Below are 13,092 nucleotides of genomic sequence, written 5' to 3'. Positions count from 1 at the left end.
TCTAGATCTGACCAACCAGTCAAAGTAACAGGCAAAAGACTACACCACAATTAAAGTTTAAAAGCTTACTTTATTTATAATCATAAAATATACTATAATCTAAGGGAGAAACCAAAATGATCAGTGTCCAGGATTAACAAGAGGAGAAAGAGTCAGAGGCCAAGGTCAGCCGCGCCGCAGGTTGGTTGCTTCCTAGATTGATCCTACTTCTCTGTCTGATGGCTGTCTTTTGACCCATCAAGGGGACTAGGCTGGCAGCGCCTCAGTTAAGTTGAGTGTGAATGATACAGGTCTACCCTGTTACACAAGCTTAGGTAGAAAAGGAACTTCATTACAGATACAGAATCTACAAAATAAATAACATGAGACTCCAAACAGCAAACGTCCTGTCAAAAGAATATTCTGTTGTAGTGGTCGCAGAGGATGAGTAGCAGTTGCTAAACCACCTCTCAGGATAGATACAAGGCCAAATGCTTGAAAGTAGGTTAAGAGATACCAGAATTTCACAGTGAATGACTGGAAAAAAGGCTTATTTACTGATTAATTCAAGTTAGGGATTTTTTAGCAGTACAGAAGGGTGTATGTAAGGAGAAGAACAGGAGAGAATATGACACTAATGTTGCAAACCCAAGGTGAAACATAGTGGTGGGAATATTCAAGTCTGGGGCTGTTTTGCCTCCTCTGGAATTGGACACCTGCACAAAATTGACTCAACCCTGACCAAGGAGAGGAACCACTCCATTCTTCAGAGACATGCTACACCCTCTGGTTTGCTTCTTTGTTGAGAAGGATTTATACCGCAGCAGTATAATGAGCCCATACACATCTCAAAGCTTTGACAGTGCTTCTTGAAGACCAAAGAAGACCAAGCAGCCCAGACTGTCATGGTCTTTCAAAACAGAAGATGTTTTCTAAGTGTTGTGTTTGGGAGACTAGATTGGAGCACTGGGCACTACAGCTAAGGTAACCAACAGGACACTCTCAGTGTAATATTTAACAACTGTTCTGTGTTCTGCTCTAAAAATGACACTGAATTCAAAATGATCCAGGAACATTCAATAACAGTTGCTCTTAGCTGGAAATGTATAATGTATAAATGTGCATAAATCTATAATGTCACCACCAGATGTCAGTAAAAGACAGCTAAAGGTGTGCAGACTGCTCAGACAGGATCGTGGTTTGGTGATGCACATGAAGCATTGTAAAAACCTTTAAAAACAAGGTTCAGGTAATGTTGTCACATTTTTATCACTTTTCTGCGAGGGCTGACAACATTCATAGAGGTGGGACAATGTTCTCAGTTCTGCACTTTCAAAAACTGACATCATAGGTGTGTGTAAAACTTCCAGTTCAAGAAGTACAAAAGAGGAGTTCTTAGTTGGAAAGGGAAAAGTCAGGGCAAATTAGCCTTTGTCACGAGGAACAGATACAGGAATGTGGCTGAAAAAACACAAAGAAAAACTAAAGACACACACTGAGGTCAAGCATTCTCATTGGCTTAGAAGGCTGCACAGATATTTTTCTTATTCTGCATTGTTTTTAATTTACCACACTGTTATTTGGGATCTGGATCCTGAAGGCACCAATTCTGTTCTGATGCATTAATGTAGATAGACAATTAGGTCTAATTATTCTAGTGCTCCATTGGTTAAATCGTTGTCCTCTTCTTGTTGAAGTAATGTAATTGCCTGTATCATCAGAGCCCCTGATTATGATCGGATGTTGGGAAGTAAAACAGAGACAGGCTACATGGTTTTGGTCCTCTCATTTAATCAGCACTTGACATAATCATGTCCCTGTCTTCCAATTAAATTCCCCCTGCCAAGAAGAGGAAGTCCTACCAGCTGCCCTAATCAATTAAGTCATGTTGTGAAACCCACTTCAAACGGGTGACTTTGCTGTGACCTCAGAGACATCAAGATCTGGCAAAAAAAAATATGATTAAGGATACTAGGTCAAACACTAAAGATCATCTACGCAGCACTCTTTGTTTCTAAGTTCTGTTCCCCCAAGCCCAAAGATAGAAGATGTCTCCTTTAACTGATAATCTCCTCCTGATAAAATAAAGTACTGCCTCAATCAAGGAAAGTGGTGGTCTGTCTTTAAAAAGGCTTTTGGAAACTGCTGCAGTACAGTTGTGTGTGAGAGAGGATAGCCATGGAAAAGTGTCCTCATCTTTAATTAAACATCATTCAAGTTTTCTGCCTTTACATCAGCCATAGTCAATGACAAAAATAGCCTTTTTCACAGCAGTGAGTGGTGAGAAATGCTATTTAAACTGAAGTCCTATGATTTAACATCACACAGCAGACTAATGTTGAAGGTCCCATATTATGAAAAACTCACTTTTTCTGGGATTTGGGGTATTATTTTGGGTCTATGGTGCTGCCACACGCATACAAACTTTGAAAAAACACCATCCGTGCTTTTTGGAGTGAGATACAGATTTCTGACGGTGTCTCGCCTGCAGTTTCCAGATGAGCGAGTCAAATTCGGCATCGATCACTGACATCATTGACCGATCATTTGAATATTCCCACCCAGTGTCCACCCACCAGGTACAGCATTACCGTCTTGGAGATCCACCATTACGCTATTGAAAGCACCATGTCGAAGCGCAACGAGAAGTGCTCTGTTGTTGTTTGTAAAAATCAACATAAGTGCCTATACTCTGTCCCAGCTACAGAAGAGACAGTGGTTTGTGTTTCATTTTTAACGACAACGTGCCGGCTACGGTTCTTGTGAGTCTGTTTGTGTGTGCTAACCACTTCACATCAGACTGCTTCAGTAACGAGGGTCAGTAAGAAGCTGGCTTTGCCTCGACACTGACCCTCGTTAAAGGATCAGTCCCAACCATACGGGACCCAGCAACTGCACCCGAGCCACAGGTAAGTGTCGCCACATTTTGATAGTATTTACAGTTGCCTACAAGTATGGTGAAGTCAGCTTGAAACTAGTTAGCCTCACTTCGGTCCGCTATGCAACGGCGTTTGAAGCGAGTTTAATGTTAATAATATTACGAGGGAGCTTGGTAACTAAGTAACATACTCAGACACACTAACCATTCTGAAACGTCCTGCTGCAGCCGCGGAATCTGTATTTTTCTGAGCCTCTCCTTCTGGGTCCGATTCTGGGTCAAACTGGTGTGGTTGAACGACAGCATCTCGTGAGCCATAGCGATACATCCACCGTAAACATTAGCACATGCTACTGCTAGCGTGAACAGCATCCTCTCCCTGAGAGGGGCGTGTAGCAGGACGGAGCTCATTAGCATTAAAGGTGCAGGCACTGAAACAGCTGCTCTCAGCAGAGCTCACTTGAGCGTCTTTTAGACAGCTGAAATTCAGGACCACGGATGGGTTTGGGGCAATACATTTCGAATACAGTGTTGTTTGACCTCTGAAAGCTGTGTGAAATTGATGAAAAACAGTATAATATGGGACCTTTAATAAGAGTGCTGGTCTTTGATGATTCATAGTAACATACTGTACGTATACCAAAGGAACAAGAGAGGCAAAAGATGTAATGTTGTTCAGTCCAGATGTTTCTCTCAAATTCCTAATTCTTGTGACTGGTAATGGGCCATACCTGAAGCAGATTTTCATGTAGGGCAGACAGAGGGAATCTGCAGGGTTAGAGCAGGCGGGGTTTTTGTTTGTGTCACTTGCTTGTGCCTGATCAGATGGGTTTTGATGCTAGATTTTTACAAAGTCTGTGGTGTTGGGGTTGTAACATATACTGTGCCCGCAACTTTCCTGATTTGATTCAAATCGGGGCCTTTGTTGCATGTCTTTGTCTCTCTCTCTCTCTCTCTCTCTCTCTCTCTCTCTCTCTCTCTCTCTCTCATTTCCTGCCATTTCTGTACCATCCACCTTTTAAAAAAATGCACAAATGCCCCTTAAATACTTTTAAAAAGAAGGCTATCCTTAGCACAGCTTCAATTTGGTTTACCTTTTCTCAACAGTGATCACTGATCACAACCCTGTTTTTTATTGTATTTTGACGTGTAGTTTTGTCATTGTGGTCAAAGTTTGATTGTACTCAACAAGTGAAGACCTACAAACACTGCAGCATCTCTAAAAAAGCGTTCGACAGGACAAGAAAGACTAACAGTCAGAAGAGCAAAAAGCCACATGGACTCAAATTATCAAGAAGAGAAATGAAAAAAAAAAACATGCCCAAATTGTCCATTTTAAACATCCATCACAATTTACTGACCAGTGCCCTGGTTCAACTTCAACTTATTGATCGTACCTGTGTTGTGCCCACAAAGTTACAAGCAACATTATAGGTGCACACAAGATTTTTTGGGGGGTGATTGTGGGGAGTGGGTTGGCAGAGCCGCTGCTCAAAGCCAGCCAGTTCTGGAGGAGAGAGTCAGGTGCAGTGCCAGACGTGGCGGAATAAACATCCACAGTGACATTATATTCTGCTGTACTTTACTTCATGAACAGGGAGGACTGGGGAAAAAGAACCAGAGTCTCTGGTGAGTGCTGAGTTTACTGAGAGGTTGACGGACACACACCCTCTGTGCTCACTAGTTTACGCCTAATCCACAGAGAAATCTGGCTGTTTTGGGCAAATAAACACTACAAGTAATGCTACTAAACAAAAAATTATTTTGCTGTCAAACTCATGCAGGCCTGAGGCAGACATTCACCTCTCAGGTGGTGAACACACCATTAAATGACCACCATAGCTGATGAAAATCTATCTGACGTGATTCAGGCACAAATGTTCACAGACCAGGTCATGTTTTCAAGTTTCATTTGTGTTTAGTCTTGTTCACCCATTTCCTTTCTCTCTCCTTGATTCTCTCCTGGAAGTTCCCTTGAATAAACGTTTGGAATTCTCTGTGTTAGAACATTGAAACATTTATGATAATGTAGTAGTATGATAAGTACACAACTCAACAAAATGTATAGCAAAGGTCAAGTCGTGTTTAGACATTTTCATGCAGAAATTATACATTTTATGTCTTTGATCTGGATAAGTGTTTTGCTTGTTCCTAACTGTCTAAAAGTCACACTACTTCCTGGTACTGAGCCTTGGCGTTGGTCATATAGGGGGGAAAGCAGGAACCAAGTTGCAATAAACCTGATTTATACTCATTTTTACTTCTTACACTCAGGAATTGTTCAAGAATTCTTCAATTGCAGACTCCCCAATGGTTCTGCAGCATAAAGAAATAATTCTATTCATTCTACTCTACCCAAGTTAAGTTCTGAAAGTTTTTTTCTTTTTTTAAAAAATAAGTCTCAAATCTCTGGCTGTCTTTCACGTGAAGACTTGTATTCACACCCTTCAATAGGCCAAATGGAAACTTGAGTTTCCGTCCCCACTCCTCAATGTTGAAGCCGGCAGTCATTCTAATTGTGATGAGGAAGCGATTGATGTGCAGCAGCTGCATCCTGTGACCGACGCTCTGCTCAGCCATTTGTCTCTGTCAGCTCCCCTCAGCCCGCCTACCCTCCACATCCTCCAGAAAAGCACTGGCAGCCTCGACTGTGACTGCAGACCGCCAGGCCTTTTGTCGCCACACATGGTGTTAAGCGCACCCTTGGCCCTTCTGGTCAAGCCCAGTTTGACTCCTATCCTTCGCCATGGATGTGGAGTGACACTTCAAATGGCAGCTGGTTGGGCAGCAGCCACGGCAAACCTGCTGCCACCGCCTCATGGCCATGCCTGAGGGCCCACAGCAACATCTGCCCTCACAATCGGCAATGGAGCTGAGCCAGCCGAACATATCCATGCCACCGGGTGCCAGCGTCACTCAGCTGGGCAATCATCCTCTTCCTCTCTCTTGTTTCTATCTCTTACCCCTCCTCTTTGTAGCCCAATGGTAAGCTATTAGGAAAAGGCTACCCTGTAATTTTCTCCCCCAGCACTGAATGGGCACAAAAGGTGTGCTTGGAAAATTAGCAACTTGACCTCATGATTACACTCTATCAATGAAAGATGATCTGGTGCTGAAAAGAGGAAGGAGAGCAGGTGTTTGAGAATTTAGAAATGACTCCCCTTTCTGTAATTTCTCCCCTTTTTGTAATGGTCGGCAGGCTGTGTTCACATCACTCCTGTGAATGGTTCTCTTTCTGTGACACTGATACAACTCAGCAGCTCAGTTCTAACTCTCTGTGCTTCACTGATGCTCTATAGTGCCCTTGAAATGCAATGAGACTCATACTTCCCCACTGACTGTCTATGTTAGTGACTGGGAGCACATTCCAAAGCATTAGTCAAAGCACTGAATGGCTTCTCCATTTTTATTCACACTTGTATTATATACATTTTGACACTGGCAAGGCCAAACCATTCTCAGATTAAAGGTGTCTGTATACTCAGTGTCTGCAAAAACCAGTGTTGTCAGATTTTCACATTCATTGAGGCACCATGAAAAAAGGACGTCAGGAGTTAGCGTCAGGAGTGCTGCAAGAAATCAGTTTAAACCAGCGTAGTTAACCTTTGAATTACACATATACATACATACATTCGTATTGGACAATTTCAACCCTCATGATTAACGTACAGTGACCATGTTCAATGCCAGTATAGAAAGTAGTGCAATTAACATATGCAACAGTTTATGTTTAAAGAAAACCCAAAGCCACCCCAGACTTTTTGGATATACTCAGTAAAATAAATAGAAGACCAATGCACCCCATAGTTTAACTGCTCTCTGTTTTCCCAATACAAAATAACAAAATGACGGAATAGATCACATACCAGTGACAAAACAATGTGACCATTGCGGTGTACCAGCTACAGGTTCAAAGACCTCCAATGCAAACCCGCTGTTTGGTTAGGTTTACAAATACATTGTGATTTGGGTTAAAATAACTGTTACTTCTGTAACTTCAGTTACAAAGGTTCCTGTGTCACGTAAGTAACTTGTGTTATCATAATGTAAGTAATGTTTTGTACAGGTCATGACCCTCACTACGTTAGTAAGTATCCTGAATGAAAGTCCTGTGCTTTTTTAACCCAGTTATCTGTCCCTGACCTACTCCCTATAGGGAGTTTACTCTTTTCACTCTTTATACTAGTTCACCTGACTTCCTCCTTTGAAGATGTAATAATTACTACAGCCACAAGAGGTTGCTGCCTTACAAGAAATGTAAAAATGGGTCATAATAAGCTGCTTCAAAGTCAATCCATATGGTCGTATTTCTGATGAGGACAGGCTAGTTTTCCATAGTTGGAGAAATATGTCATTTTCATAAATAGCTAGCTATCAAGCACTATTCATGAAAAAAAAAAAAAAGTCTTAGTCACAGTCTTAATGTGCATTTACTACAGTCTCATTACCTTACCTACCTTTTTTGAAAGTGCCTGCCCTTTTCTAAGGGGGGATTGGTGCCTTGCTGATGGGCAGTGCCCATGAAGTGAACTGGCAACTCTCCAGCTACCAGTCCACACTCCATGCTGACTGGTTTTGAATCGATCGCCCTTTGGTCCCCAAGCCAAGTGCCCACGGACTGAGCCACTGCTGCATCGCATTATCTTTGAACCGGAGTTAGATATTCCCATGTATCCTACGCCACAACATGACTATTGCTGAGTTGGTTCAGAACCATAGACTGTAAGAGATAGATTTGCAAGCCAAAAACACCTGCTTCCACACCTGCTGAATTTGACAGAGAATCCTGCTGAATTTGACAGAGAATCCCTCATAAATTCAACCATTTTCCAAGAATTTGGTAGCGCTACATTCTCATGCAAATGCTCTTATTAATGTATATTTTGATTTTGAAACAGTAGCCTTCGGGCTTGTCTCCATATGAAGTTTTCTGTCTCACTGCACAAGCACTGCGACAAAGCACCCTGCCAGAGTGTGTGTCCAAACACTGTTTTGACACACACTATTATGTGGTTGCTATTGTGCCTTTTCTAAGTCTATTGCATGGTTAAATCAATTCTATTGTATGTACCAAAGTTGAGACCAAACCTACGCCCTTGTAGGTGACATTGCAACTGGACAATTCTGTAAAACCCTTGGATTAGATTCTGTGATAATATTTTTTATAATTCTTTCTTTCTGCACTACCTGTGCATGGCAACCACAGTGTGGTTAAGGTTAGGGAAAGATTATAGTTACAGTAAATAAACTGTGGTGAAGGTTGTATACTTTGTCCGAGTTAAGGAAGGGTTAATTCAACCCTGTCACCAGACAAAAATGTTGAATGGATTGTTCTGCAAACCCTGGATTATGTCAAATGTGGTATGGTGAAGGTTAGATAAAGATTGTGGCTACGGTAAGAAGACACTGACTACTAATTACAGGTCTGTGACAAAACAGAAACTTCGGTCTCTGAAAGTTGAATGTGCTACTTTTTTCTGTATTGGCACTGAACATAAATCATGAGGTACGGTATTGTATAAATGTCTTCCTAAATTGGCTAAGTCCTTCAAAGTCCAGACTCTACTGGACTCTGCAAAGATGACTTGCATTTGAGGGAAACCTGTAGCACTGAGGCACTCAGTTCAAATTTTGCAAACTGGCCTTACCGGCCAACGAGGCACAATCTGGATAAATCTTTGATCAACATGGGGGAATGTTAAATTAATCCTGAATTACGGGCCCTTTATCTTACCAGAGACCAGATTGTGCTTCATTGCAGCCACAATGGAAGTCAGCCAGACTCTGCTGATTTATCTCTGCCTGCTCTACCACTGCATGTAATGCTGGGCCTGTGAAGGCTATCTGGGCCATTCAGAGCAAGATCCCATCAGCCCCACTGGCTGAGTTATGGCGACAATGCTTGACCACTGTAATGTTGTAGCAATGAGACTGCTGGGGATTTATTAAAGCACAGCCCCTCCTGTCTTTTCTTTTCTGCTCACCTCCGCCCCTTCTGTTCCTTGACAAAAAGGACCCTATCTATCTATCTCCAAGCCAGGAACACACACTCACCTTGTCCTGCCTCTGCTGGCATCTAGAGTAGACACCCACCCAAACACACACACACACACATACACACACACACACACACACACACACACACACACACACACACACACACACACACACACACACACACACATCATTTTGACCCCTTCCTATTGTACAAATTTGGATGTGCAATCTTACTCTCAGACAATGGAGTTCTCAACATTAGTAACAAACAACAATAGTCTACCAACTGGCATTTCCAGGGCTTTTAACCACATCTCATGGTCTTCATCAGTGAATGGAACTTGCTCAGGTGTCACCACATAAGCCAATACATATGACTTTCCGATACTGCAGAAATGTCCACTTTATAAATAACACTTTATAACCATTATTAATAAATGGTAAATGTATAGCTAGTTAGTTAATAGTTACTCACTGTTTACAATGAAATTATTTATAAACCATTTAATTAAGCAACTGTTTATTGTAAAGTTTCGATTGATGTTTATAACACTTTGCATATGGTTAATAAATACTGTTCAGTTCATCTATGAACATTAGTTGGATGGACATTATAAAGTTGCAACTGATGTTAATAAATCTTTACATTTGTTTAGTAAAATCGTTCATAAAGCATTTCATTTTTTTAACAGTGAAATAACTATTAACTAATGTTTAACTAACTATAAATGGTTATTATGAAGTGTTGCCAAAAGTTCTTCTCATCCTGGGCTGGATTACCAGCCAAGCAGTGTGGGAAACTGCCCATGGGCCCCAAACTGAAATGATAAAATCTCAAGGTGGCTAATACCTTTTGAGGGGCCCCATGCCAAAACGTTGACACTATTAATTGTCAATATCATGCTTACATGGTGGATATTCTTAAACAAACATGTACAGTATATAACTAAAATGTCAAGCACATCCCCTCACCAAGGGCCAACAGTCCTGCCACCAGCCACCTAAATACACCAGATCATCAAATGTGATAGAATATCCATGACATGACATATGCTCATGTTTTCATCAAGATCCATTCCCTGAGAAATTAACAAAAATATTGAAAAACAACAGCAACAACAGCAAAAATCCCAATGTTCAAGGAAGGGAGATTTATCCACACCATAAGCTAATGAGGTCTGTTCTGGGCCAAGTCCCATCCTCCATCCACATTTGGTTTAAATCCATCTGAGTTTCTGGGAATGTGTGTGTTTGGGGAGGGCTCAGTAGTGGCCCTGCAAAACAAATGAAGAGATCTGCTGGTATTATTGCAGAATCTTTAAGATTTCAATTCTGGTTGATTGGGTGGCAATGCAAAGAACATTCTGATAATATAAGCTCCAAAGTTGTGTTTTAAAAAGCTTTTGGGCTAGAAATTATACTTTAAGCAATTTCTTTATTAGGGATACAACAGGTAAAGTCTGGTGTATTTGTTTATACTTCAAGGTAGAAAGTCTTCCCAATAAACATTGTGCAAATGAATGCTATTTCAAACAGCACACAAATGGCAGACCCTGCCATTGACAAGGCAAATAACTCTAAAGAAACTGAGTGTAAATATCCGGCTATAGCCGAATAAATGCCCTCCGTGAAAAGGATAAAAATGTAATCTGATATGATGAAAATCTTAAGGATTGGAGCTTTAACAGTTTCAACACGTTTCCGGTGCAAATCAACAAACAAAGTTTATTCCTGTATTCTACTGCAGCAGCCTTATTAGTCTGTGTTGTTTTGAGATACTGACACTTCTAGAAAAGTCAGTGCAACAAACTGATGCCTCTTGAAAAAACCTCGATGTGTTTCGCTTGTTTTGAGAAAATTTGGTTTTTGGACGGACAATATATGAAATGACTTGGTTAGGCAGATATTTGTTCAGCTAAGGTTTGCCTGGCATATGTGAATTTGCATGAAAATACATACGACATTGTTGTATGCTCAGCAGATGTTGGGGATTTTGTTAGTAGCATACTATAAGCAATAATACTGTAGGCTCTGACAGTGATAATGAGTATTAATATATTGAAATTACATCATGAACAGCAGCTGTTGTGCTGTATTTGTTCAGGTTTGAGGCTCTCTTGTTTGGGGCCGGGTGGAGGAGGAGGCTGCCTGGAGCTATTGGCAGCGGAGTTCTGAATGTCAGCTCATTCATCTACATCAAGCGCACAAACCAGCAACCAAGGTGAAACGCTTTTTCCTCACGAGCGTCTGTTTCAGAAAAAAAAGAGAGAGAAAGGGAGAGAGAAAAAAAACTTCGCTTTCTTGGCTGCGTCTTGGACCAATCTCCTCTCGTTTAATTCGTCTTTTCCTGCCTTTTTTCTCCCCCCTCATCTCGTCCCTCCCCCTAGAGCGAGACTCTCCGGTTGTGTTGTAGGCGCGTGTTATAAAGCGGAAAGCCCCGCCGTTCCCTTCAGATCTGAGCGCTCCCACCGCTGCGCGCACCAGCTATCAGACAATCAGGACGTGAACCTGCTCACAGCTATGACCCCGCTGCTCTCTCTACCTGGATTAACTCTCAAGTAGGCCTGTTTGTCGCCCCCACCCCCTCTAGCACCATCACTCCACAGCAGCAGCCTTCTCCCCGGCTCCTCCGTCCTGCGCCCCAGCCTCCAACTCTCAGCTTTGTTCTGCGGTCATGGGGTGCGTTGTGTCCTTTTTGCCTGGGCTGCTGAGGGGCTTGACCGTGCTGTGAGGCGGATAGCAGGTGGATTTATGGTCCGCAAAACTGCGACTACCAGCCGAGGGAAATTAGTGGAACTTTGAGCTCCTGGAGGATGCAGGTGACGTGTTGGTGTGCCGTGTTCCTCCTGACGCCTGCACTTTGTCTGGTGAGTTACACACTTCTGCTCAGCCTGTTCTTCTAGCTCAACTTTCTCTACTTCACGCTGTTTTGACACAAAGTCTACAATAATTGTTCGAATTTTCTTACTCTGAGCGGACTTTACTCGGCTGAACTTGCGCATTTTCAAACGCGCGACTGCAGAGACGCTGTTCGGTTATTTCAGTGTGCGGCACAGTGCACAGAAAGTGTGTAAAGGGCGGATAAAAACTTAATCTATGCACCTTTTTTTGTTTATATATATATATATTTGTTTGACAATAAAACTTGAACAAAGGGGTCATTTTCCGTGCGCAATAACACTGTGCGTAAAATTCACTTACTTTAAACTACTGAGAAAATCGGGCATCCGGGAAAAATTAGGGTTTTTAAATTTTGTTGTTGTTGTTTTTTCTTTCTTTCTTTAATTTTTTTTTTTTTTTTAGACAATTTGTTGTTAATCTGACGCTTGAAACAGCTATCTTTAACCGGCACAGGCAACGGAATCGTCTCACGGGGGCGCCATAACAGACCAAAACTCCATGTCGATGGTCTGGCTGCCTGGACACCAGAGTACACACTTGAAAGCAGGGCATACTGGGACCCAGTGACAGAGGCTTCGAGCCTTATATGATTGGTTCTTTTACAAAGTGTAAATGAAAATAGACGTTTATTGTCTTCGGTCTTGTTCAGCTCCCCAGTGTTTAAAAGTTATCCACACCATAACAGAAACAGCCCGCGATTAGATGAAACCTTTGATTAAAGGTATATCTTAATTTACTCTTGGATATAAAGATGAAATACATTCTAAAATCTACTTCAGTTTAAGTTGTTTAGTATGAGTAAAGCTTTGAAACTGACGAGCCGAGTGAGGCTTTACTGTCCGTTAGTTTTTGAGACAAATTCTTTGAATTTGTCTCAGAAAGGACGATATCACTTAACGCTCTCTCTTTTCAACACAAAGAAGCAGAAAAGAAAGAAATATATCCTTCCAACCATTTATAAATATGTACATTCTAGTTTTTAGATCGCCAAATTATTTATAATATCAGGCCTGAACAGAGAGGAAATCTAAATCCTACTCTTCTCTAATTAGACACACATTCAAGATCCAAAACTGCTCTGCTTAATTTCATTTATTTTTGATATGAATAGTTTGCATATTATATTATTCTATTTCTAATTTATACAATTGATCTCAACTGGCGGATTTCAGCAAACTGCCAACAGGTGTAACACGAATATGAATACCAGTGAGAATTGTATCAAATGTAGGTATTACACATACTGGTAATTCTATAACTTTCCTTATATTCCCGTATATTATGAATATGTTTTCTGGCAGTTTGTATCCACAGTGGGTTTAGTGTGTAAACGTGTG

At 41.4% G+C, this 13,092-nt stretch overlaps 1 protein-coding gene across 1 annotated transcript in view; it reads left to right on the top strand.

Moving 5' to 3' along the window:
- The first annotated feature begins 11,113 nt into the window (after nt 1–11,113).
- nxph1 (neurexophilin 1) overlaps nt 11,114–13,092 on the top strand; it is a 68,747-nt gene continuing 66,768 nt past the window's right edge. Inside the window, exon 1 of the mRNA XM_084379854.1 lies at nt 11,114–11,721. Within this exon, the coding sequence (XP_084235980.1) occupies nt 11,668–11,721 (54 nt within the window). The 5' untranslated portion in view covers nt 11,114–11,667. The remainder of the gene's footprint in view (nt 11,722–13,092) is intronic.

The sequence above is a fragment of the Pagrus pagrus genome, assembly GCF_965226575.1.
Source record: "Pagrus pagrus genome assembly, chromosome: 17".
Lineage (NCBI taxonomy): Eukaryota > Metazoa > Chordata > Actinopteri > Spariformes > Sparidae > Pagrus > Pagrus pagrus.
This window is presented reverse-complemented; position numbering and strand designations above follow the sequence as displayed.